Here is a 22,819-nt window from a genome sequence, read left to right on the forward strand (position 1 = left end):
CTTATTAATATTTTTCATAATTTCATAATTAGTCAACTTTTTTTTTTAAACCGGATACAAATCAAGGTGTTTCTATGTCAAATGGTTTTGTTATATTTCAGTCTTCTGTGATGTATATTTAAAGTGTAATATTGGGATGGGAGCTCAAAATGGAATGCATTTCAACTCAATATCTGACATGGTACAGGTGTTTGTTTGTTTAAGCCCACAACCATGTGTGTGATGTGTATACTTTTGTTTCAAAGTAGTTTTGTTTAAGGCTACCAAGAAACATTCTGTGTGACCCTGATTTAACCCACTGCAGGAAAAGGTTAACACTTTATTAACCCGTTCATGATAAAGCACAGACACATTTCTCTGTTTCTCGCAGGAAAAATGGGACAGCATGACGAGGAAGTGGAGGGATAACTGCCTGCTGCAGTTGGTCCGGCTTTTCCTTATTGATGAGGTCAGTGGATACGTTTTTAGTATTTGATGTTCGGTTCAAAATCCCCTCCGGTAGGACTGCAACCATTTTCAGTACTTGGCCAAATAACACTCTGAAACAGCTTGGATAGAGTGAAACCTTCTTTATTAACAGATTGTGCTCTATAGAGGGCTTGCAGATGCGTCATGTTGGAAGACCAAAGTCAGTCTGATGGAAGTTCTCCAGTCGTCCACATGGCTGGCTGCGTTTTGCTACCACCGGATACTCTGGGATTATTGCCCATTATTTAGTTTGTCTAAAGACCCAGAAAACGGAGGCAGTGGGAGAACTTATTCAAGTAAGTAAATCTATTTTGAAAATGATCGAAAACGATGTATTATTAGCTAGCTTGCACCAGAAACTTAGTGTGCAGGGTCACTCAAATGAGCTGCTAACGTAATGTTTGCTAGTTAGAAAAGTTTACATACTGTATAGCTAGCTAAGTAAAATTAAATGTCACCAGTTTGCTAACTTCATATTAGCTAGCTATTTTGATGTAATTATTGTTGTAAATGTATTTGTAGCGGGGTAGCTAGCCAACAGCCATGGAATAGGATTAGCTGTCTGTTGCTGCTTGTCAGAGAATGGAGAGTAGGCTACTCTGGATAGGGCAGGTACCTTTGTGGGAGGACATTTTTGAAAATATTCTCCAGTTCCAGTCCCCAGCTAAAAAAAAAACAAAGTACAGAGAGATATATCTACATAATATTCAGTGCTGTCTAATTTGAAGATAATGAGCCCTGTTACTTTGTAATGTTTTCTGTCCTCAGGTACAAAGAGCTGTGAAACCCTGTCTGCAGATGGTCCCAAAAGAATAACTTTTAACATTCTTGTATACCATGGATTATATGTGTACCTATGTTCGCAAATTTAGTGAACAAAAATACAGTATTTGTCACACAATGTATAAACCTATTACAACTGGAGCAGGCCAACCCTGCTGGGTGTGCAGGCTTCTGTTTCAGCCCAGCACTAACACACCTGATTCAAATCCAATTTTATTTGTCACATACACATGGTTAGCTGATGTTAACAATTCCCCAACAAGTACCTAATACACACAAATCTAAAAGGGTGAATGAGAATATGTACATGTAAGTATATGGATGAGCGGTGGCCTAGTGGCATAGGCAAGGTGCAATAGATGGTATAAAATAGAGTATATACACTACCGTTCAAACGTTTGGGGTCACGTAGAAATATCCTTGTTTTTAAAGAAAAGCACATTTGTCTGTTAAAATTGATCAGAAATACAGTGTAGACAGTGTTAATGTTGTAAATGACTATTGTAGCTGGAAACGGCTAATTTTTGATTAAAGAAGAAATAAAACTGTCCTTCTCTAATAATACTTGAGTATCTGGAGCATCAGCATTTGTGGGTTCGATTACAGGCTCAAAATGGCTAGAAACAAATAACTTTATTCTGTTTTGACATTAACAATGTCTACACTGTATTTCTGATCAATTTGATGTTATTTTAAAGGACAAAACATTAGCTTTTCTTTCAAAAACAAGGACATTTCTAAGTGACCCCAAACTTTTGAACGGTAGTGTACGTGTGATATGAGTTATGTAAACATAATTAAAGTGGCATTGTATGAAGTGACTAGTGATCCATTTATTAAAGTGGTCAGTGATGTAGACAGCAGCCTCTCTGAGGTAGTGATTTCTGTTTACCAGTCTGATGGCCTTGAGATAGAACCTGTTTTTCAGTCTCTTGTCCCAGCTTTGATGCACCTGTACTGACCTCGCCTTCCGGATGGTAGCAGTGTGAACAGGCAGTGGCTCGGGTGGTTGTTTTCCTTGATCTTTTTGGCCTTCCTATAGGTGTCATGGAGGGCGGGTAGTTTGCCCCCAGTGATGCGTTATGCAGACCGCACCACCCTCTGAACAGCCTTGCGGTTGAGGGCAGTGCAGTTGTGATACAGCCCGACAGGATGCTCTCAATTGTGCATCTGTCAAAGTTTGTCAGGGTTTTGGGTGACAAGCCAAATTTATTCAGCCTCCTGAGGTTGATGAAGCGTTGTTGTGCCTTCTTCACCACACTGTGTGCGTGGACCATTTCAGATTGTCTGTGATGTATATGCCGAGGAACTTAACTTTCCACCTTCGCTGCTGTCCCTTCGATGTGGATAGGGGGGTGCTCCCTCTGCTGTTTCCTGAAGTCCACGATCATCTCCTTTGTTTTGTTGACGTTGAGTGAGAGGTTGTTTTTCTGACACCACACTCCGAGTGCCTTCACCTCCTCCCTGTAGCCTGTCTCGTTGTTGGTGATCAAGCCCACTACTGTTGTGTCGTCTGCAAACTTGATGACTGAGTTGGAGGCGTGCATGTCCACACAGTTGTGGGTGAACAAGGAGTACAGGAGGGGGCTGAGCACGCACTCTTGTGAGGCCCCAGTGTTGAGGGTCAGCAAAGTGGAGATGTTGTTTTCTACTTTCCCCACTTGGGGGCGGCTCCTCAGAACGTCCAGGATCCAATTCACAGGGCGGTGTTAAGACCCAGGGCCTCCAGCTTGATAATGAGCTTGGAGGGTACTATGGTGTTGTATGTTGAGCTGTTGTCGATGAACAGCATTCTTACATAGGTATTCCTTTTGTCCAGATGGGATAGGGCAGTGTGATGGCGACTGTGGACCTGTTGGGGAGGTATGCAAACTGAAGTGGTTCTAGTGTGACAGGTAAGGTGGAGGTGATATGATCCTTGACTACTCTCTCAAAACACTTCATGATGATAGAAGTGAGTGCTACGGGGCAATGGTAGCCATCTTGACGCATATGGGGACAACAGACTGGGATCGAGGGCGATAAACACAGCATCAATGTATCGAACATAATTAGTTAATAATCAAGTGTGCTATTGCTGGCCTGGAACAAGTCTGCTCACCCAGTAAATCAGGGGTCAGTGGAGCGAGGTTAGCCACTTCTGGTATTGACTTTTTTTTTTGTTCCCTTTAAATTATGCTTTAATAGTAATAGCCTGCTTGTTACTAAAATGTCAAACCTTTACATATGAGTTAGCTTACTTATAACACTTTGAAATTATATGAAATAGTGTTGATTCTTTGAAGTGTTAAAAGTTGTTTTAATTGTTATGTTAACTATTATTCAAGAATAACTAGTGTCGATGTTGATTAATCACAGATCACAATCCTGCAATAAAGAGGGGACTATGTCTCTAGTTTGTGTTGTATTCTCAAATTAGCAGTACCTTTTTGTTCAGTCATAAGCTCTCCAATTAGTTTTATTTCATTGTCATAATTTTTTCAGGATATGTGAACCCATTAGCTGATAATGGCATGCAGTGCCAATGCAGCCATATGCCTACAGCAGTGGTTTCCCAACTCCAGTCCTTGAGTACCCCCAACAGCACATGTTTTTGCTTTAGTCCTGGACAAACATACCTGATTAAATTCATAGGGCCTGATGATTAGTTGAAATAGGTGTGTTTGTCCGGGGCTACAAAAAACTCCTGTTGGGGGTACTCGAGGACCGGAGTTGGGAACCACTGGCCTACAGTATGGTGGCATTAGCCTCATGGGCATTTGCTATGCACCCCTTGACATTGCATCTGAAGCAGAGAATAGCTTAACTCACACATTGTTTACATATTGTTCAGCTCTTTGTTCTCAATTTAAAAACAATACCAGTAGACAATGTATGAAGCTAATCAGTTACACAAAATTTTGTACATGCCTTGCGCTGTGCAAATCCAACCATTGTGCAAATGCAACCCTTGTAATCTCGGTAGAAGCAGATAATGGGATCCTTCGCTTCAAACACACATAACTACTACCACCAAGTTCAATGCCAGATACTTTTCTCCCAGAAGGTCTGAGTGGCTACACAGCAATTGCATTGTCTCTGCTAAATGTGTTGAAATTGTAAAAGAAAGAAAATAGTTGGGCTATAAGAAATATTTTTTTATTCAATGGGACCAGTCAAAGCATAGATGACAACGCTTTTCATTTCACCCATACAACAATACAGACATGGTCTAAGGAGGCACTTTTGTCATGACGACAAGGAGAAGGCGCTCTACTCAAATGGCACAACAGGATTAATTGAAATTGTCCAAAGCACTGCATATGGCAACCATCTCGTATAACTGAGTGATGTTTCCTAAAGTAGTAGATGCTGCTGCAGCACCGCTCACCTTCACAGTGGGAATCCAGTCGACGTGGGTGTCTTGATAAGAGGTCAGCTGGTGAACCTACAGTAGTACATAAACCAATTAAAAGCACCCCTGATGTTAGAATAGCACTTATTTAGGTCACCTATACCACCAGGGCTCTTAATTGTTCGATTGTGTTTAATTCATTCAGGTGTTTTAGTGTCACATGAAGATTAAACTATTGTTGGGCTGGAACAACCAATAGTCCAACAAAGGCAGGTTGTCCTATCCCATTGAGGCCTCTGTCCTATGATGTCATGTCCACACATTTTCCCTCTTATGAATAAAGTTCTCAACAAAATATCATTGGGTTATCATATGAATATATAATAACCACTGGAGTTATTTTGGTTAATAATTGTCCTCCAGGCTATATATGGACGTCATATGTTACAATTTGCATCTCTCCTTTTCATGGTCATGGCTAGAAGGGATCAAGCTTTTGTCAAATTAGTGTAATATTCTAGATTACATGGTTGCATTCGAGACACGGTCGTTTTTCTTGATCTGTTGTCAGTAGAGTAGGCCATCGTATCAAATAATATTCTGCTAATGTCTCCAGTCCTATAAAGTGTAGAAGAATTGCATCAAATGTATATCAAAGGCCACATTTTTCCCGGTGCTAAGCGTTTATTTATAGCCTAAATTATCACTATCCAATCTACTCATCACATTAGGAATTGTATACTTACAATAGTCTGCAAATGCAATGATAGAGGTATGCAATCCCTTGTTATAAAGCTGCCTTTCTATGGTGAAAAAATTGCCTCCCCAAAATGTGAAACTCACTCTACACATGCTAATAGCTAGACTACAAGCTATCTAGTTAGCTACTTTTGGGTAACTTAGTGTTGTTAACACCTGGATAGCATAACAGCTAAACTAAATTCGAAATTGATCAGACTTGATTTACCAGTGATGAAAAGATCGTAGCAGACCCTGTACTGAGAGCTGTCTGGATTCAGGTATTGACGGGCAAAAAGGTTTCTTCGCATTTCTGACAGCTCTTGAGTCTTATCTCATTGGCGTAACCAATTGTGTTTCATGATTGCTGGGAACATATTTTCTCCCATTGTCTTTCCTGCCTTGTTAGAGCAGCCAACGAATCCACAGAAAATGACCGTGGTGATGAATCAACTAGTTTTAGGCACTGTTATCGTGCAGTTTGGGGTAGCAACTCGTCTGTTGACGGAATTAATTCGGTGGTCTTCCAATATGGCTGCCAGGAGGCATCGTATGTCAACTGCAAGCCCTCTAATATCTGTCTATTATTGTGTTATACATGTGTTATATTGACAACTAAATATAATCCATTTTGGCTCTGTTTTTCTAGGTGCACGTGGTGAAGGACCCTATGCGTGGAGCCACACTAGAGGTGGTGGTGAGCAGGATGAAGGCGGTCCATGCCTACCGTGCAGCAGAGAACCCTCAGGAGGATGTCTCCATGAGATTTGTGGCCGTCTCCGCCACCATCCCCAATACCAAGGATGTAAGTGGTTGAGGGTCAAAGAGGGGTGATGTCACACTTTGGCCATATGCAAATACTCTAAAGAGACTTCCTTCACTATAGTCATTCTTTCCCTTTCTGTTCATCATTTGCCATTCCGACACATGCATCTCCGTGTCTTGTTATATTGTTATTATGTCCGCAGTCCTGTCTCCTTTAGAGACATAGGAAATAGGAAAGGTGGGAGCTCGATAGTATTGCTAGTTACTGATTATCATTAAAAGGAGCATTTATTTGAAGAAATTACTTCTCCGTACTGTGTTCAATGTTTTGGCATGGCAGATAGCAGACTGGCTGTGTGACGACAGAGACCCTGCTACTTGTCTGGAGATGGATGAGAGTCACAGACCGGTAAAACTGAGGAAAGTAGTGCTGGGTTTCCCCTGCAACAGCAACCAGACTGAGTTCAAGTTCGACCTGTCACTCAACTACAAGATGGCCAACATCATCCAGACCTACTCGGACCAGAAACCAACACTTGTTGTGAGGAACTCTCTTTGGGTCTCTGAAATGTAGACTTGACCAGTACCATATTTATATGTTTAAGTAAGTATTGTCATTGTTAATATTTCACACACAGGTTTTTTTTAAATATATTTTTAAACAGTTTTGTTCAACAAGGAAAGGAGTCCAGCAGTCGGCCACTGTTCTGGCCAAGGATGCCAGGTTCATCATGAGTATTGAACACAAACAAAGGTTGAGCTACTTCCCTTTTCATTATTTAGAGATGTACAGGTACAGTGCCTTGCGAAAGTATTCGGCCCCCTTGAACTTTGCGACCTTTTGCCACATTTCAGGCTTCAAACATAAAGATATAAAACTGTATTTTTTTGTGAAGAATCAACAACAAGTGGGACACGATCATGAAGTGGAACGACATTTATTGGATATTTCAAACTTTTTTAACAAATCAAAAACTGAAAAATTGGGCGTGCAAAATTATTCAGCCCCTTTACTTTCAGTGCAGCAAACTCTCTCCAGAAGTTCAGTGAGGATCTCTGAATGATCCAATGTTGACCTAAATGACTAATGATGATAAATACAATCCACCTGTGTGTAATCAAGTCTCCGTATAAATGCACCTGCACTGTGATAGTCTCAGAGGTCCGTTAAAAGCGCAGAGAGCATCATGAAGAACAAGGAACACACCAGGCAGGTCCGAGATACTGTTGTGAAGAAGTTTAAAGCCGGATTTGGATACAAAAAGATTTCCCAAGCTTTAAACATCCCAAGGAGCACTGTGCAAGCGATAATATTGAAATGGAAGGAGTATCAGACCACTGCAAATCTACCAAGACCTGGCCGTCCCTCTAAACTTTCAGCTCATACATGGAGAAGACTGATCAGAGATGCAGCCAAGAGGCCCATGATCACTCTGGATGAACTGCAGAGATCTACAGCTGAGGTGGGAGACTCTGTCCATAGGACAACAATCAGTCGTATATTGCACAAATCTGGCCTTTATGGAAGAGTGGCAAGAAGAAAGCCATTTCTTAAAGATATCCATAAAAAGTGTAGTTTAAAGTTTGCCACAAGCCACCTGGGAGACACACCAAACATGTGGAAGAAAGTGCTCTGGTCAGATGAAACCAAAATTGAACTTTTTGGCAACAATGCAAAATGTTATGTTTGGTGTAAAAGCAACACAGCTCATCACCCTGAACACACCATACCCACTGTCAGTCAAACATGGTGGTGGCAGCATCATGGTTTGGGCCTGCTTTTCTTCAGCAGGGACAGGGAAGATGGTTAAAATTGATGGGAAGATGGATGGAGCCAAATACAGGACCATTCTGGAAGAAAACCTGATGGAGTCTGCAAAAGACCTGAGACTGGGACGGAGATTTGTCTTCCAACAAGACAATGATCCAAAACATAAAGCAAAATCTACAATGGAATGGTTCAAAAATAAACATATCCAGGTGTTAGAATGGCCAAGTCAAAGTCCAGACCTGAATCCAATCGAGAATCTGTGGAAAGAACTGAAAACTGCTGTTCACAAATGCTCTCCATCCAACAACACTGAGCTCGAGCTGTTTTGCAAGGAGGAATGGGGAAAAATGTCAGTCTCTCAATGTGCAAAACTGATACCCCAAGCGACTTACAGCTGTAATCGCAGCAAAAGGTGGAGCTACAAAGTATTAACTTAAGGGGGCTGAATAATTTAGCAGGCCCAATTTTTCAGTTTTTGATTTGTTAAAAAAGTTTGAAATATCCCATAAATGTCGTTCCACTTCATGATTGTGTCCCACTTGTTGTTGATTCTTCACGAAAAAATACAGTTTTATATCTTTGTTTGAAGCCTGAAATGTGGCAAAAGGTCGCAAAGTTCAAGGGGGCCGAATACTTTCGCATGGCACTGTATTCAATACACATTTCCTGCTGCTTAGTTTGATCTGATTGAATTGATGGAATCCTCTGTTTGCAGGTTGGTGAATTATGCGAACTCTCTCCTGGACTCAAAACTCAGAGGTCGGTGGAGAATTTATAATAATTTATATTCCTTCTCTTCTGTACCATGTAGGCAAACATTGCTCATTGATTTGAGTATAGCTATTTTTGTGTTAGGAATGTGAAATTACTAGCCCAGTGTTTTCTCTTTTCCAGACTTGGTGTCGTTTGGAGTTGGTTTCCACCACGCCGGAGTTGACGTGTCAGACAGGAAGCGAATCGAGGAGGCCTTCAACATGGGAGACCTGCCTGTGCTGTGTGAGTATCTGCGTCGTTCCATGAGTAGAGTACATGCTAAAACAGTTACATAGTTGAATTGCTGTTCGCCAGACATTGGGAGATTCATTCACCTTTCAGCAGGACAATAACCTACAACACAAGGCCAAATATACAGTGGAGTTGCTTACCAAGAAGACAGTGAATGTTCCTGAGTGGCCGAGTTACAGTTTTGACATAAATCTGCTTGAAAATCTATGTCAAGACTTGAAAATGGTTGTCTAGGAATTATCAACAACTAATTTGGGAAAAAATGTATGCCAAATATTGTACAATCTATGTGTGCAAAGCTCTTATTGGAGACTTATCCAGAATGAGTCACAGGTGAGTCACTCAGCGCTGTAAATAATGATATAAATTAGATATTTATGTATGTAATTTTCAATACATTTGCATACATTTCAAAAACGTTTTGCTTTCTCATTATGGGTTATTGTATGTAGATGGGTGAGGAAAAAACATATATTTAATCCATTTTGAATTCAGGCTTTAACACAGGAAAATGTGGAATAAGTCAAAGCTGGTTCTACTCTTTTTGGCAATTTTCTGGTGTTTTGTGGTGGAAAACTGAGAATAAGAGAATAACACTTCCAATAGGCTAGAAATGTTTAAAATTATTTTTTTGTTTGTTTAACTGTTACACACAAGAAGCTTCACAAGGGGATTATGGCTGGTTTAAGATGAAAACTGTAACCCTGTTTATGGTCAACCCAGTTAGTTTCATGGCACTTACTGAAGTCCTTTTATTTAACCCCTTGAGACGGGGAAAGCATGTTTTTTTATGAAGTTGAACATCTGCTCTTTATGAGAGAATGTTAAAATGAGATTAAATGAATAGTTGTGTTTTGTTATCTCAGCCTATATTTAGTGCATCCTTCACCGACAATCTTCCTCCCTACTTCAGGATCAGAAACATTATTGACCTTAACATTGTCATGGCACATGTTTATGTAATATGAAATACCAAAGAAATATTGTGTGAAGTTATTGGGGAAATGGCTCAGTTACAACTAGTACTCTGGCGATGGGGGTGAACCTGCCAGCCCACCTGGTGGTAATCAAGTCCACCACGCACTACATCGGGGGCGCCTGTGAGGAGTACAGCGAGGCCGACATGCTGCAGATGATTGGCCGAGCAGGCCGGCCACAGGTACGGAGCACAGACAAACCCTCAAGTAGCCCCAGACTCCCAGCATGCTTAGCTCGTCAGTGTACTGTACAAGTGCCCAGTCTTAAAACAGCCCTTTTTGCATCTTTTCAGTTGCTTTGTGATCTGTTTGTGTACCGCTAACTAAAAGCATAACCTCTATCTCCAGCTTTGCCTTCGATGTCTCCTCTCTAGTTTGATACATCAGCGACCGCAGTGATCATGACCAAGACTCAAACCAAAGACAAGTACATGCAGTTCATGAATGGAGCGGAAATCATCGAAAGCAGGTATGGGGACATTACTTTTTACAGACCCCCAAAACCTAATTCGACTTAATTTTGTGTTAAATGAATTGACAGGTGAAGTTAAAAGTTTACATACACTTAGGTTGGAGTCATTAAAACTCGTTTTTCAACCACTCCACAAATTTCTTGTTAACAAACTATAGTTTTGGCAAGTCGGTTAAGAAATCTACTTTGTGCATGACACAAGTCATTTTTCCAACAATTGTTTACAGACAGATTATTTCACTTATGATTCACTGTATCACAATTCCAGTGGATCAGAGGTTTACATATACTAAGTTGACGGTGCCTTTAAACAGCTTGGAAAATTCCAGAAAATTATGTCATGGCTTTAGAAGCTTCTGATAATTGACATTATTTGAGTCAATTGGAGGTTTACCTGTGGATGTATTTCAAGGCCTGCCTTCAAACTCAGTGCCTCTTTGCTTAACATCATGGGAAAATCAAAAGAAATCAGCCAAGATGTCATGCCCTGACCATAGAGAGCCCTCTGGGTTCTCTATGGTGTTTTTGGTCAGGGGAGTTTCTAGGTATTATATTTCTATGTTGGTGTGTGTATGGTTCCCAATTAGAGGCAGCTGTCCTTTTCCCCACCTGTTATGTGGGATATAGTTTTGTATGAGTGCCTATGTGCGCTACGTATTTCACGATCATTAAATCTTTGATGTTTTGGAAGTTTCACTATCGTTAAAATGTGGAACTCTACCCATGCTTCGCCTTGGTCCAATTATTCATATGACGGTTGTGACAGAATATCCAACCTAAACAGGACCAAGCAGCTTGCCCAGAAGGTGAAGGAGAGTTGGTCATGGGAAGAGATATTAGGTGGATGCGAGACTCTTCCTTGGCGGGAGTCGCCGAGGAGTAAAGGAGGACAGCGACGACGCCGGGGTCCGCAGCCATAAACAACCCAAGGGCAACCCCAAGATTTGTTTTGGGGTGGCACAAGGGGCGGTCGGCCGAGCCGAGGAGAGAGCCAGAGATCGTCTGTGAGTCGATGGAGCAGTTTGAGGAGAGAGATGTTGGCTAGGACTATGCTGCAGCGCAGGTGTTTTGAGGAGCGTGTCATCAGTCCGGTGCAACATGTGCCAGCTCCACTCACCAGGCCTCCAGTGCGCCTCCCTAGCCCGGTATGTCCTGTGCCGGCTCCCCACACTCGTCCACCAGTGCGTGTGTACAGTCCGGAGTCTCCAGCGACGGTCTACAGCCCGGAAACTCCAGCGACGGTTCTCAGTCCAGAGCTTCCAACGACGGTTCACAGTCCAGAGCTTCCAGCGACGGTTCACAGTCCAGAGCTTCCAGTTACGGTCCACGGCCCGTAGCTTCCAGTGACGGTCCATGGCCGGAGCCTTCCACTGCGCCGATGCCCAGCCCATGCATGGCGTTCAGTCCCGCTCCATGGCCGGAGCCTTCCTCTGCACTGGTGCTCAGTCCAGGCACGGCGTCCAGTCTCGCTCCATGGCCGGATCCGCTGTTTGAGCGGGTGCTACGCACCGGAGCCGCCACCGACGCTAGTTGCCCACCCTAACCCTCCTAACCCTAACCCTCCCCATCTAGTCCTAACCCTCCCCATCTAGTCCGCACCTTTGGGGGGGGGGGGGTACTGTTCTCTATGGTGTTTTAGGTCAGGGCATGACTAGGGGGGTTTCTAGGTATTCTATTTCTATGTTGGTGTGTGTGTGTGTGTGGTTCCCAATTAGAGGCAGCTGAATATCGTTACCTCTAATTGGGGATCATACTTAGTGTGTTCTTTTTCCCACCTGCTATGTGGGATATTGTTTTGTATGATCGTTAGATCTTTGTTGTTTTGGAAATTTCACTATCATTAAAATTGTAGACCTCCACAAGTCTGGTTCATCCTTGGGAGTAATTTCCAAACGCCTGAGGGTACCACATTCATCTGTACAAATAATAGTACGCAAGTATTAACACCATGGACCACGCAGCCGTCATACCGCTCAGGAAGGAGACGCGTTCTCCTAGAGATGAACGTACTTTAGTGCGAAAAGTGCAAATCAATCCCAGAACAACAGCAAAGGACCTTGTGAAGATGCTGGAGGAAACGGGTTAAAAAATATCTATATCCACAGTAAAACGAGTCCTATATCGACATAACTTGAAAGGCCACTCAGCAAGGAAGAAGCCACTGCTCCAAAACCGCCATAAAAGAGCCAGACTAGGGTTTGCAACTGCACATGGGGACAAAGATCATACTTTGTGGAGAAATGTCCTCTGGTCTGATGAAACAAAAATAGAACTGTTTGGCCATAATGACCATTGTTATGTTTGGAAGAAAAAGGGGAGGCTTGCAAGCCGAAGATTACCATCCCATCCGTGAAGCACGGTGGTGATAGCATCATGTTGTGAGGGTGCTTTGCTGCGGGAGGGACTTGCGCACTTCACAAAATAGATGGCTTCATGAGGTTGGAAAATGATGTGGATATTTTGAAGCAACATCTCAAGACATCAGTCAGGATGTTAAAGCTTGGTCGCAAATGGGTCTTCCAAATGGACAATGACCCCAAGCGTACTTCCAAAGTTGTGGAAAACAACGTCAGGGTATTGGAATGGCCATCACAAAGCACTGACCTCAATCCCATAGAAAATTTGTGGGCAGAACGGAAAAAGCGTGTGCGAGCAAGTAGGCCTACAAACCTGACTCAGTTATATCAGCTCTGTCAGGAGGAATGGGCCAAAATTCACCCAACTTATTGTGGGAAGCTTGTGGAAGGCTACTCAAAATGTTTGACCCAAGTTAAACAATTTAAAGGCAATGCTATCAAACACTAATTGAGTGTATGTAAACTTCTAACCCACTGGGAATGTGATGAAAGAAATAAAAGCTGAAAGAAATAATTATCTCTTCTATTATTCTGACATTTCACATTCTTAAAATAAAGTGGTGACTGTAACTGACCTAAGACAGGGAATTATTACTAAGTTTAAATGTCAGGAATTGTGAAAAACTGATGTATTTGGCTAAGGTGTATCTAAACTTCCCACTTCAACTGTATATGATACTTGTGTAGAGGATGGTGATGGTGATGTCCTATTGTTTGACCACTCAGCCTGCATACCCACCTGGTGGAGCACCTGAACGCTGAGATTGTCCTCCACACCATTTCAGACGTCAACATGGCCCTGGACTGGATCCGCTCCAGCTTCCTCTACATCCGAGCTCTGAAGAACCCCAAACACTATGGTCAGGGAAAAGGAGAGACACTGGAAAGACCCCGGTCTCTATTAGTATTAGCCAGCAAATGTACAGCATGGATACAGCATTAGCATGGATGCTAGTCTATTACATTACAGTTATTAGCCTGTGCTTACATCTCACAACATAGTGTCAAACAGTTGCTCAAAAGACCTGAGGACATACAGTACCAGTCAAAAGTTTGGACACACCTACTCATCGTTTTTCTTTATTTTTACTATTTTCTACATTGTAGAATAATACTGAAGACATCAACACTATGAAATAACACATATGGAATCATGTAGCAACCAAAAAATGTGTTAAACAAATGAAAACATATTTTATATTTGAGATTCTTCAAAGTAGCCACCCTTTGCTTTGATGACAGCTTTTCACACTCTTGACTGGTACTGAACATGAAGAGAAAACAACTTACTGTCCGTGCGTTTTTATGCAGGCTTTTCCACTGACTTGGACCGATGTGGAATCGAAGACAAATTGCAAGGTGTGGCATTGCTGTTTTTGTCTTTGTTATATGGACTTCTTATCTGAGAAGACAGAATATCTCCATCACGATAGCATTTGTGTGACTGAATAATCTCTCTCCCCATCCTGCTTCAGAGCTCTGTCTGAAGAACTTGAATTCCCTGGCCTCCATTGGTCTGATCTCCATGGATGAGGATGTTAACATCAAAGCTACAGGTTGAGAGCGACTGACCATTTTGGTTCAAGAGGCTACTATGGCCATTTACTGTTTGTTACATTGTTTATCGTCAGAAGTGTAAAACAATGTGCAAACCCTGTACATGTTTGGTGTTATCCAATGATACAGATAGATGTCTCCTTAATCTTGGCATATTTCGGATGTCGTCAGGGGAAGGGGACATTTAACCCATAGACTTGCCCGAAACTTGCATGTGCTTTCCAGCATCCCAAAGCCGTTAACTGAAATCTGTTATATCCTTGACATGTAATTGTGTTCATCCCGTACAGAGGCAGGCAGGCTGATGGCAAGGTACTGTGTTGCGTTTGACACCATGAAGCAGTTCAGCAAGGTGACAGGCACTGAGACCTTACCTGAGCTGGTAGGTATACAGTAACACTGTAGCGTCTCTCATTATGCACATACACTGTTTATATTGAGTGTCTGTATTGTGTTGTTTGTGGCGTTTGTGTTGTTTTGTTACACAGGACATTTGAATAGATGAGTTGAGTAGATTCTGTATTCCACTCAAATGGAAGCTGGGTCTTCTTCACACAGATAGAATTGGTGGTGAAGGGCAGAGAGTTCACTGACGTGCAGCTGAGAGTGAACGAGAAGAGAACCCTGAACATGTTGAACAAGGACAAGAACAGGATCACTATCAGGTTTTAGTGGAATTCAATAAATGATATTCCAATAAAGATGGTGTAAATGGTGATATCTGGGCTTTTGTTTATCCAGGTATCCCATGGAGGGAAAGATCAAAAACAAAGAGATGAAGGTGAACTGGTAGGTCAAGCAGAGACCCCTACAGTGTACCATCATGAGAAAATGGAGGGTGACATTGGAGAAGGCCATGTATTCTCTTTGGGTGAATCTCAAAAGTCTTTCCTTGAACCTTGGGTCTTTTCCTCCCTTGCGCCTTGAGGCGGAGACGAGGAATTCGGCACATGAGGAATCAAGGAAAGACCTTTGAGATTCATCCCTTCTGTCTCTCTACCGGTCTTCCCCCTCAGTTTGATTCAAGCCCAGTTTGGCTCCATTCCAATCCAAGAGTTTGGACTTGCACAGGACACAGGGAGAATCTTCAGAAATGGAGTCCGAATCAGCAGATGTAAGTTATCAATCACTTCACATTAACAATAGATGATTAGCAGTGAGCCTCATTTGATAGACAACCTTGATAGACAACGCTTGAAAAACACTTCAGTAAGATAATGTCTATGTGTTTTGAACTACATTAGGCTTGGCAGAGTTTCTGAACCAGCGCTCCAAGACAGACTTCTCTGCTCTACTCAACTCCCTGATACTGGCCAAGTGCTTCACGGCCAAGCTGTGGGAGGACTCTCCTTATGTCTCAAAGCAGCTGGAGAAAATAGGTAAGGAGACATAGAATACTGTCAATGAATACAGAACGTGTGTGCAAAATACTGTCAATGCTTGTAGAACAGTAGTAGGTTATCCTACTGTTGCTACGAGACCACAGGAGGGTGGTGACACCTTAATTGGGGAGGACGGGCTCGTGGTAATGGCTAGACGCGGAATAATGGAATGGTATCAAATACAGCAAACGCACGGTTTCCACGTGTTTGATGCCAGTCCTTTCGCTCCGCTCCAGACATTGAGTTTTCCTCCCCTCACCAGCCTCCACTGTCAGACACCCTTTTTACAAACGGAGTGGCTGCAGTTCCGACATGTTTTTTTTCCTCCTGCGCATTTATATATTCTCTATTTTACGCACAGAGAACAGGCTACTCAGGCGAATGGGGCTTGTTTAGTCAAGCTAGATCAAAGCCGAATCAATGTCTGCAAGGTCACATAAAGATAGTATTCTACATAACAGAACCCAACATAATAGCATAGTGTAACATTACTGGAAGACTGGAAGCATTTCACTGTAAGCATTTTCCCTCATGTGGCCAATACTCAACAGGGCGCTAATACTAGGAAAATACACAGGTTGGCTAAGCTACAGTTTGTTAATGCCATCTGCTCCGGAATTCGCTCACTGTACATAATTCGCAACGACACTGTAGGCTACTTCGAAGCAACACGGTGTATCTCAAGAAGATCTAAATGCGTATCACCATCAAACTGATTGAGATCAACTGGTCGGTTTGCAGATGCCGCATCTGCAGCCTTTAAAAACCCATTGATTTTGTTCCCAGACAAATGAAAGTCATGAAAATTGCTGTAACCATAGACATATGATGACACTGAGATTGAGATGCTAAAAACTGAGACTTTATTTATAATATAATTTTATATATATATGGCTGTAATAACACAGATATCTGATCCAGGGTTGTCTCTGTCGACGGCCATGGTGAACGCTGGGCTCACCACTTTCAACAAGATAGAGCAGACCAACGCCAGGGAACTGGAGCTGGTGAGAATAGCATCAACTGAGAATGACTGTAACTACAAAGTCATTAAACAACACTGTTGTCTCTATCTCCACATGGTTTATTGACATTTCCCCTTGAGACCAACATGCAGCGTCACGGCTTTCGATCAAATCAGTCAGTTAAATGTTTTGCTTAAAGACCTTTTTACATCGACAGTTGTCACAATGTGCTTTCCCGTACAATAAAAGCAAATATTTGTTGTCTGTTTATGTTTTCTAGATTGTCAACAGACATCCTCCGTTTGGAAACCAAATCAGAGACGCTGTCATGAATCTACCCAAGTATGAAGTTAGTTTGGAGCAGGTAAAAATGTTTGCTTTGGTGGAATTGTAGTTTGAACGGAAATGGTCATCAAGGTGAATCGTTGTAGAAATATTTGGTAGCAGGACGTAGCAGAATATTTTCCATACTTATATCATTTAACATCAATGAATACATCTCCCCCACAAGCTTTAATTTCATTTTTATTTTTCACGTTTTAGCTTCCAAGATACAACATCGCCACCGCAGAGATTGTCGTGACCGTGAATGTGAAAAACCACGAACAGCTACTGTCAAAGAGAACCACTCATGACCACCACTATGTCACAATGATCATCGGGGACTGTGACAACAACGTGGTCTTCCTGCAAAAACTCACGTAAAGATTAGGACTGGCATTTCCAGAAATGTCGTCACACACAGACACGACCTGATACACACATGCATAGAGACACACTTTACCTACAGCTTGTAGGTCGAGACAGAACATATTAAAAGTGTATTATAAAACATGTTAAAGGGTCATACATGCTTATAACAAGTTATAAAGCATTGTACCTGCAGGCTTGAAGTTAAATGTTGCTGTCATACACTTATAGAAGGAAAACAGTGAAAGAAAGAGAGCAGAAGAGAGGGAGAACATGAAAGGGAAAGAAATATGTAAGGGAGAGCGACTGTATTGTGTGTTCATCCAGAGACTTGATGCTGTTGAAGTCGGGAAACTGGTCAAAGAAGATCGAAGTGGCGAAAGCCTTCAAAGGAGAGGAGATCAGCGTGAATCTAATCAGCTCAGAATACGGTCAGGCAGTTAACTGTCAGGATTTTACGTTTGTTATTGTTCAAAATACACTTGGACAAACTACATAAAACTTATAAAAGGCAGTTTAAGTCTAATTAAATTTTTCAGTGAGAATTGTAATAAGTAAGAATATACACCTTCTATTAACTACTCTGAGATCTTCCTCTGCAGTGGGGTTGGACATTCAGCAGAAGTTTAGTGTCTTCTACTCTGGACCAAAGAGGTACGGAGGTGAATCATTCACACCTGAGCAACATGACACGATGCACATAGCACAGGCTAACGCTCAGAGATCACAGGGTGCAACACAGAGAACACAGCCAACAGGTCAGCAAACACAGGCTACGGCACAGAAGAGAACCTCCACATCCACAGAAAAGGGTAGGCTGATTTTACACCAAACATTAGAATGCTTTAAGCTATTACTAAGTTGTACAGGACTGTTATTGTTGTTGTTTTGAAACAAAATGTGCAATATCTTTTTCTTTTTTTCGCTGAAATTCCGGTTCCTCAAAACCAGTTCCAGGCAAAAGACAATGTAACCACTTCTGCAAAAACAAGGATCAGTGTGGCCACGACTGCTGTGAGTCAAGTTTTTAGTCCTCAAAAACTGTCCATTTCATTTCTCAATTGACACTTAGAATAATTAAAATGTTTGATTTTTAGTCCTCAAAAACTGTCCATTTCATTTCTCAATTGACACTTAGAATAATTAAAATGTTTGATTAATGTATTATAGTGTACTGTGCCTTCAGAAAATATTCATACCCCATGACTTTTTCCACATTTTGTTGTTTTACAGCCTGAATTCAAAATTGATTACATTCATTTTTTTTAAACACTTTTCTCATTGATTTACACACACTACCCCATAATGACAGTGAAAATATGTTTTTAGACATCTTTGCAAATGTATTGAAAGTTAAATACAGAAGTGTTCACACCCCTGAGTTAATACTTTGTAGAAGCACATTTGGTACCGATTACAGCTGTGGGTCTTTCTGGGTGAGTTCTATGAGCTTTCCACAACTGGATTGTGCAACATTTTCCCATGTATTATTTTCAAAATTCCTCAAGCTCTGTCAAATTGCCATAGATTTTCAACTAGCCCACTCAGGAACATTCACTGTCTTCTTGGTAAGCAGCTCCAGTGTAGATATGGCCTTGTGTTGTAGGTTATTGTCCTGGTGAAAGGTAAATTCATCTCCCAGTGTCTAGTGGAATGCAGACTGAACCAGGTTTTCCTCTAGGATTTTGCCTGTGCTTAGCCCTTAACGATTACAAGCATACCCATAACATGATGCAGCCACCACTGTGCTTGAAAATGTGGAGAGAGGTACTCCCTGATGTGTTGTATTGGATTTGCCCCAAACATAACACTTTGTATTCAGGACAAGAACTTAATTGCTTTGCCACATTTTTTGCAGTGTTACTTTAGCTTTTTGTTGCAAACAGGATGCATGTTTTGGAATATTTTTATTCTGTACAGGCTTACTTCTTTTCACTCTGTCAATTAGGTTAGTATTGTGGAGTAACTTCAACATTGTTGATCCATCCTCAGTTCTCTCTTATCACAGCCATTAAACTTTGTAACTGTTTAAAAGTCACCATTGGCCTCATGGTGAAATCCCTGAACGGTTTCCTTCCTCTCCGGCAACTGAGTTAGGAAGGATGCCTGTATCTTTGTAGTGACTGGGTGTATTGATACACCATCCAAAGTGTAATTAATAACTTCACCATGTTCAAAGGGATATTCAATGTCTGCTTTTTTTTTTCATTTTTACCCATCTAGCAATAGGTGCCCTTCTTTGTGAGGCATTGGAAAACATTCCTGGTCTTTGTGGTTGAATCTGTTTTTTAAATTCACTGCTCTACTGAGGGACCTTACACATAATTGTATGTGTGGGGTACAGAGATGAGGTAGTCATTCAGCAGTCATGTTAAACACGTACTGCACACAGACTTGTTAAGCACATTTTTACACCTGAACTTGTTTAGGCTTACCGTAACAAAGGGGTTTAATACTTATTGACATATTGAGTAAACTTTTCTAAAAACACACAGTCATTCCATTCTGATATATTTTTATTCATGCTGTAACACAACACAATGTAGAAAAGATCAAGGGGTCAACTTCCTGAAGGTGCTGTATTTTCATATCCTAATTATGTTTCCCAGGTCAAAATGGAGTGCCGGTGGTTCTGAAGAGGCCTATGAATCAGCATTCGAGTTTCTCCTCCTACCTCCAAGACCTGAAGACCAGGAGTGACACACTGACAGAGACTCCAGTCAAACGCCTCAAAGTGAGAGAACACCTGACAAGAACTGCAGCAGTCCCTTAAAAAATATAACCCCTTTGGGCTGAATTCTAACTTAAGAGACTCACACAAGACTCATTCATACTTTGGCATAAATCATGCATTGAAATCAAAAGCGTGACATGTTTTAGCTTTTTTAAATGTTTTATGTGTCAACTGAATTTGTGTTTTGTCTGCCTGTTGCTTGTTCCTTTAGATGAGAATGAGTGGTAGGACTGGGGCTACGAACATTCAGCACTTTTCTTATACGCCTGCTGCTTGCAGGTACATACACTCTTTTTCCACATCCAAAACATATAGTTCATCAGGTTGGAGTTAAAAAAATTGTTTTACCTTTATTTAACTAGGCAAGTCAGTTGAGAACAAATTCTTATTTTCAATGACGGCCAAGGAACAGTGGGTTAACTGCCTTGTTCAGGGGCAGAACGACAGATTTGTACCTTGTCAGCTCTGGGGATTTGAACTTGCAACCTTTCGGTTACCAACGCTCTAACCACTAGGATACCCTGCCGCCCAGAGTTAATTGATTACCAATGCAAACTATCTGACACTGTCCTCATCGTTTCTTAAAATGTTTTGAAGGTTTGTAGGTAATCATTATGGCGCTTCAACAATACAACAGAGTGTGGAATCAGCTGAGGACTTTGCAACACCCCAAGAGATGGCATATCTTGAGAACTTTGACCATGGTAGGTTTAGTATCAGAATCCTTCTAGAGAAAAGATGGGCAACTTTGATGGGGTGGGGGCCACAAAAAATCTGAACTCATCATGAGGGGCCGCAGTGGCTCGTGGGTCTGCGTACCCTCATCCATACCCACACATGCAGTCAGAGCTGGCCCTAGCTTTTTAGTGGCCCCCCAACTCGACAGTGAGATTTAAAAAAATAAGTTTTACAGTTCATTTCCTGCAATCCTACACATTTTGCCATGGGCGTAGAGAAACATTTTGAGTTTTTAATACGATATCTGAGTGAAAGTAACTAGCAACATCAATGGGGGTTCCCCAGTGGGTAATTTGACTATGATTACTCCAAGTTTAGATAGCTTTCCACTAACTTACCAATCTATACTGAACAAAAAATATAAACACAACCTGCAACAATTTCAACGATTTGTGAGTTACAGTTCATATAAGGAAATCAGTCAATTGAAATAAATTCATTAGGCCCTAATCTGCGCCCCTGCCCACCCACTTGGGGGCCAGTCCCACACACTTGGGAGCCAAGACCAGTCAGTCAGAATGATTTTTTCCCCACAAAAGGGCTTTATTACAGACAGAAATACTCCTCAGTTTCATCAGCAGTCTGGGTGGCTGGTCTCAGACGATCCCGCAGGTGAAGAAGCCAGATGTGGAGGTCCTGGGCTGGCGTGGTTACAGGTGGTCTGCGGTTGTGAGGCCAGTTGGACGTCCTGCCAAATTCTGTAAAACAACATTGAAGGTGGCTTATGGTAGAGAAATGAACATTCAATTTTCTACCAACAGCTCTGGTGGACATTCCTGCAGTCAGCATGCCAATTGCACAATCCCTCAAAACTTGAGACATCTGTGGCATTGTGTTGTGACAAAACTGCACATTTTAGTGGCCTCTTATTGTCCCCAGCACAAGTTGCACCTGTGTAATGATCATGCTGTTTCATGAGCTTGTTGATATGCCACAAGTGTCAGGTGGATGGATTATCTTGGCAAAGGAGAAATGCTCACTAACAGGGATGTAAAAAAAAATGTGCACACAAAATGTGAGAATCATTTCTGGGATCTTTTATTTCAGCTCACGAATGATGCAACCAACAATTTACATGTTGTGTTTATATTTTTGTTCAGTATACATTTTCTTTGCTTTCAGTGACTGACATAACAAGAGAAAAGATGCTGATGAACAACCAAATTTCGAAAATTGCACCTTGTGTATTCTACTATTGTAACTCTTTACTATTTCTATTTTTGACTTTTCATTAGGTATGTAGTGAAGTAAAAGTAATGTACTTTTTACTACATACAATTTCCCTGACACCCAAAAGTACTCAGTCATTTCATTATGAATGCTTAGCTGGACAGGAAAAGGGTCCAATTCACGCACTTATCAAGATAACATCCCTGGCCATCCCTACTGCCTCTGATCTGGTCGACTCACTAAACTTTGTTTGTAATTTATGTCTGCGTGTTGTATTGTGCCCCTGGCTATCTGTACATTTAAAAAACTAGATAATGGTGCCAGCTGGCTTGCTTAATATAAGCAATTTGAAATGATTTATACTTTTACTTTTGATACTTAAGTATATTTTTGCAATTACATTTACTTTTGATACTTAAGTACATGTATATGTAAAACCAAATACTTTTAGACTTTTACTCAAGTAGTATTTTACTGGGTGACTTTCACTTTTAATTTTGTCATTTTCTTTTAAGAGATCTTTACTTTTACTCAAGTATGAAAATTGGGTACTTTTCCACCACTAGTATTCTAACTCTCAACATATTTCTATCAATTATTCGTTTTGGGGGGGGGGGGGGGGGGACAAAAAAGGGGCCATGCCGGCTGCCAGTATACAGCAGTGTGGGAAAGTAATGGTAGTTAATGGACCCTTGAGAGGAGTCACTCAAAAGATCTCTCTCTACAGAGTATACTGACTACCTGGAAGACATATATCAGACAATGGGAGAAGAGGAACCACCACATATTCAAACCCCTGCAGAGTCACAAAGTAGGACTTCTCAGTTACTACAACTGTCATACTATATTTTAATTTTTTTTACAATCATATCCCATGATTCCAAGTCGTACTCCCTTGTAGATTCAATACTGT

General features: G+C 41.5%; 1 protein-coding gene across 4 annotated transcripts in view; it reads left to right on the forward strand.

Moving 5' to 3' along the window:
- LOC135517611 (probable ATP-dependent DNA helicase HFM1) overlaps positions 1-22,819 on the forward strand; it is a 30,784-nt gene that overhangs the window by 3,845 nt on the left and 4,120 nt on the right. For 3 of the 4 annotated variants that reach the window (XM_064942081.1, XM_064942098.1, XM_064942108.1), the window contains 26 exons: positions 371-448; positions 5,973-6,128; positions 6,429-6,629; positions 6,727-6,842; positions 8,575-8,618; positions 8,754-8,855; positions 9,878-10,023; positions 10,216-10,310; positions 13,397-13,530; positions 13,982-14,029; positions 14,146-14,226; positions 14,518-14,609; positions 14,786-14,892; positions 14,969-15,016; positions 15,244-15,341; positions 15,472-15,606; positions 16,531-16,616; positions 16,855-16,938; positions 17,118-17,275; positions 17,592-17,695; positions 17,867-18,076; positions 18,216-18,278; positions 19,874-19,998; positions 20,210-20,277; positions 20,596-20,702; positions 22,634-22,717. In XM_064942081.1, coding sequence (XP_064798153.1) covers positions 371-448; positions 5,973-6,128; positions 6,429-6,629; positions 6,727-6,842; positions 8,575-8,618; positions 8,754-8,855; positions 9,878-10,023; positions 10,216-10,310; positions 13,397-13,530; positions 13,982-14,029; positions 14,146-14,226; positions 14,518-14,609; positions 14,786-14,892; positions 14,969-15,016; positions 15,244-15,341; positions 15,472-15,606; positions 16,531-16,616; positions 16,855-16,938; positions 17,118-17,275; positions 17,592-17,695; positions 17,867-18,076; positions 18,216-18,278; positions 19,874-19,998; positions 20,210-20,277; positions 20,596-20,702; positions 22,634-22,717 — 2,770 coding nt within the window. The remainder of the gene's footprint in view (positions 1-370; positions 449-5,972; positions 6,129-6,428; positions 6,630-6,726; positions 6,843-8,574; positions 8,619-8,753; positions 8,856-9,877; positions 10,024-10,215; positions 10,311-13,396; positions 13,531-13,981; positions 14,030-14,145; positions 14,227-14,517; positions 14,610-14,785; positions 14,893-14,968; positions 15,017-15,243; positions 15,342-15,471; positions 15,607-16,530; positions 16,617-16,854; positions 16,939-17,117; positions 17,276-17,591; positions 17,696-17,866; positions 18,077-18,215; positions 18,279-19,873; positions 19,999-20,209; positions 20,278-20,595; positions 20,703-22,633; positions 22,718-22,819) is intronic. The other variant, XM_064942089.1, reaches the window with a different exon arrangement.

The sequence above is a fragment of the Oncorhynchus masou genome, chromosome 3 (assembly GCF_036934945.1).
Source record: "Oncorhynchus masou masou isolate Uvic2021 chromosome 3, UVic_Omas_1.1, whole genome shotgun sequence".
In the NCBI taxonomy this organism is placed as follows: Eukaryota; Metazoa; Chordata; class Actinopteri; order Salmoniformes; family Salmonidae; genus Oncorhynchus; species Oncorhynchus masou.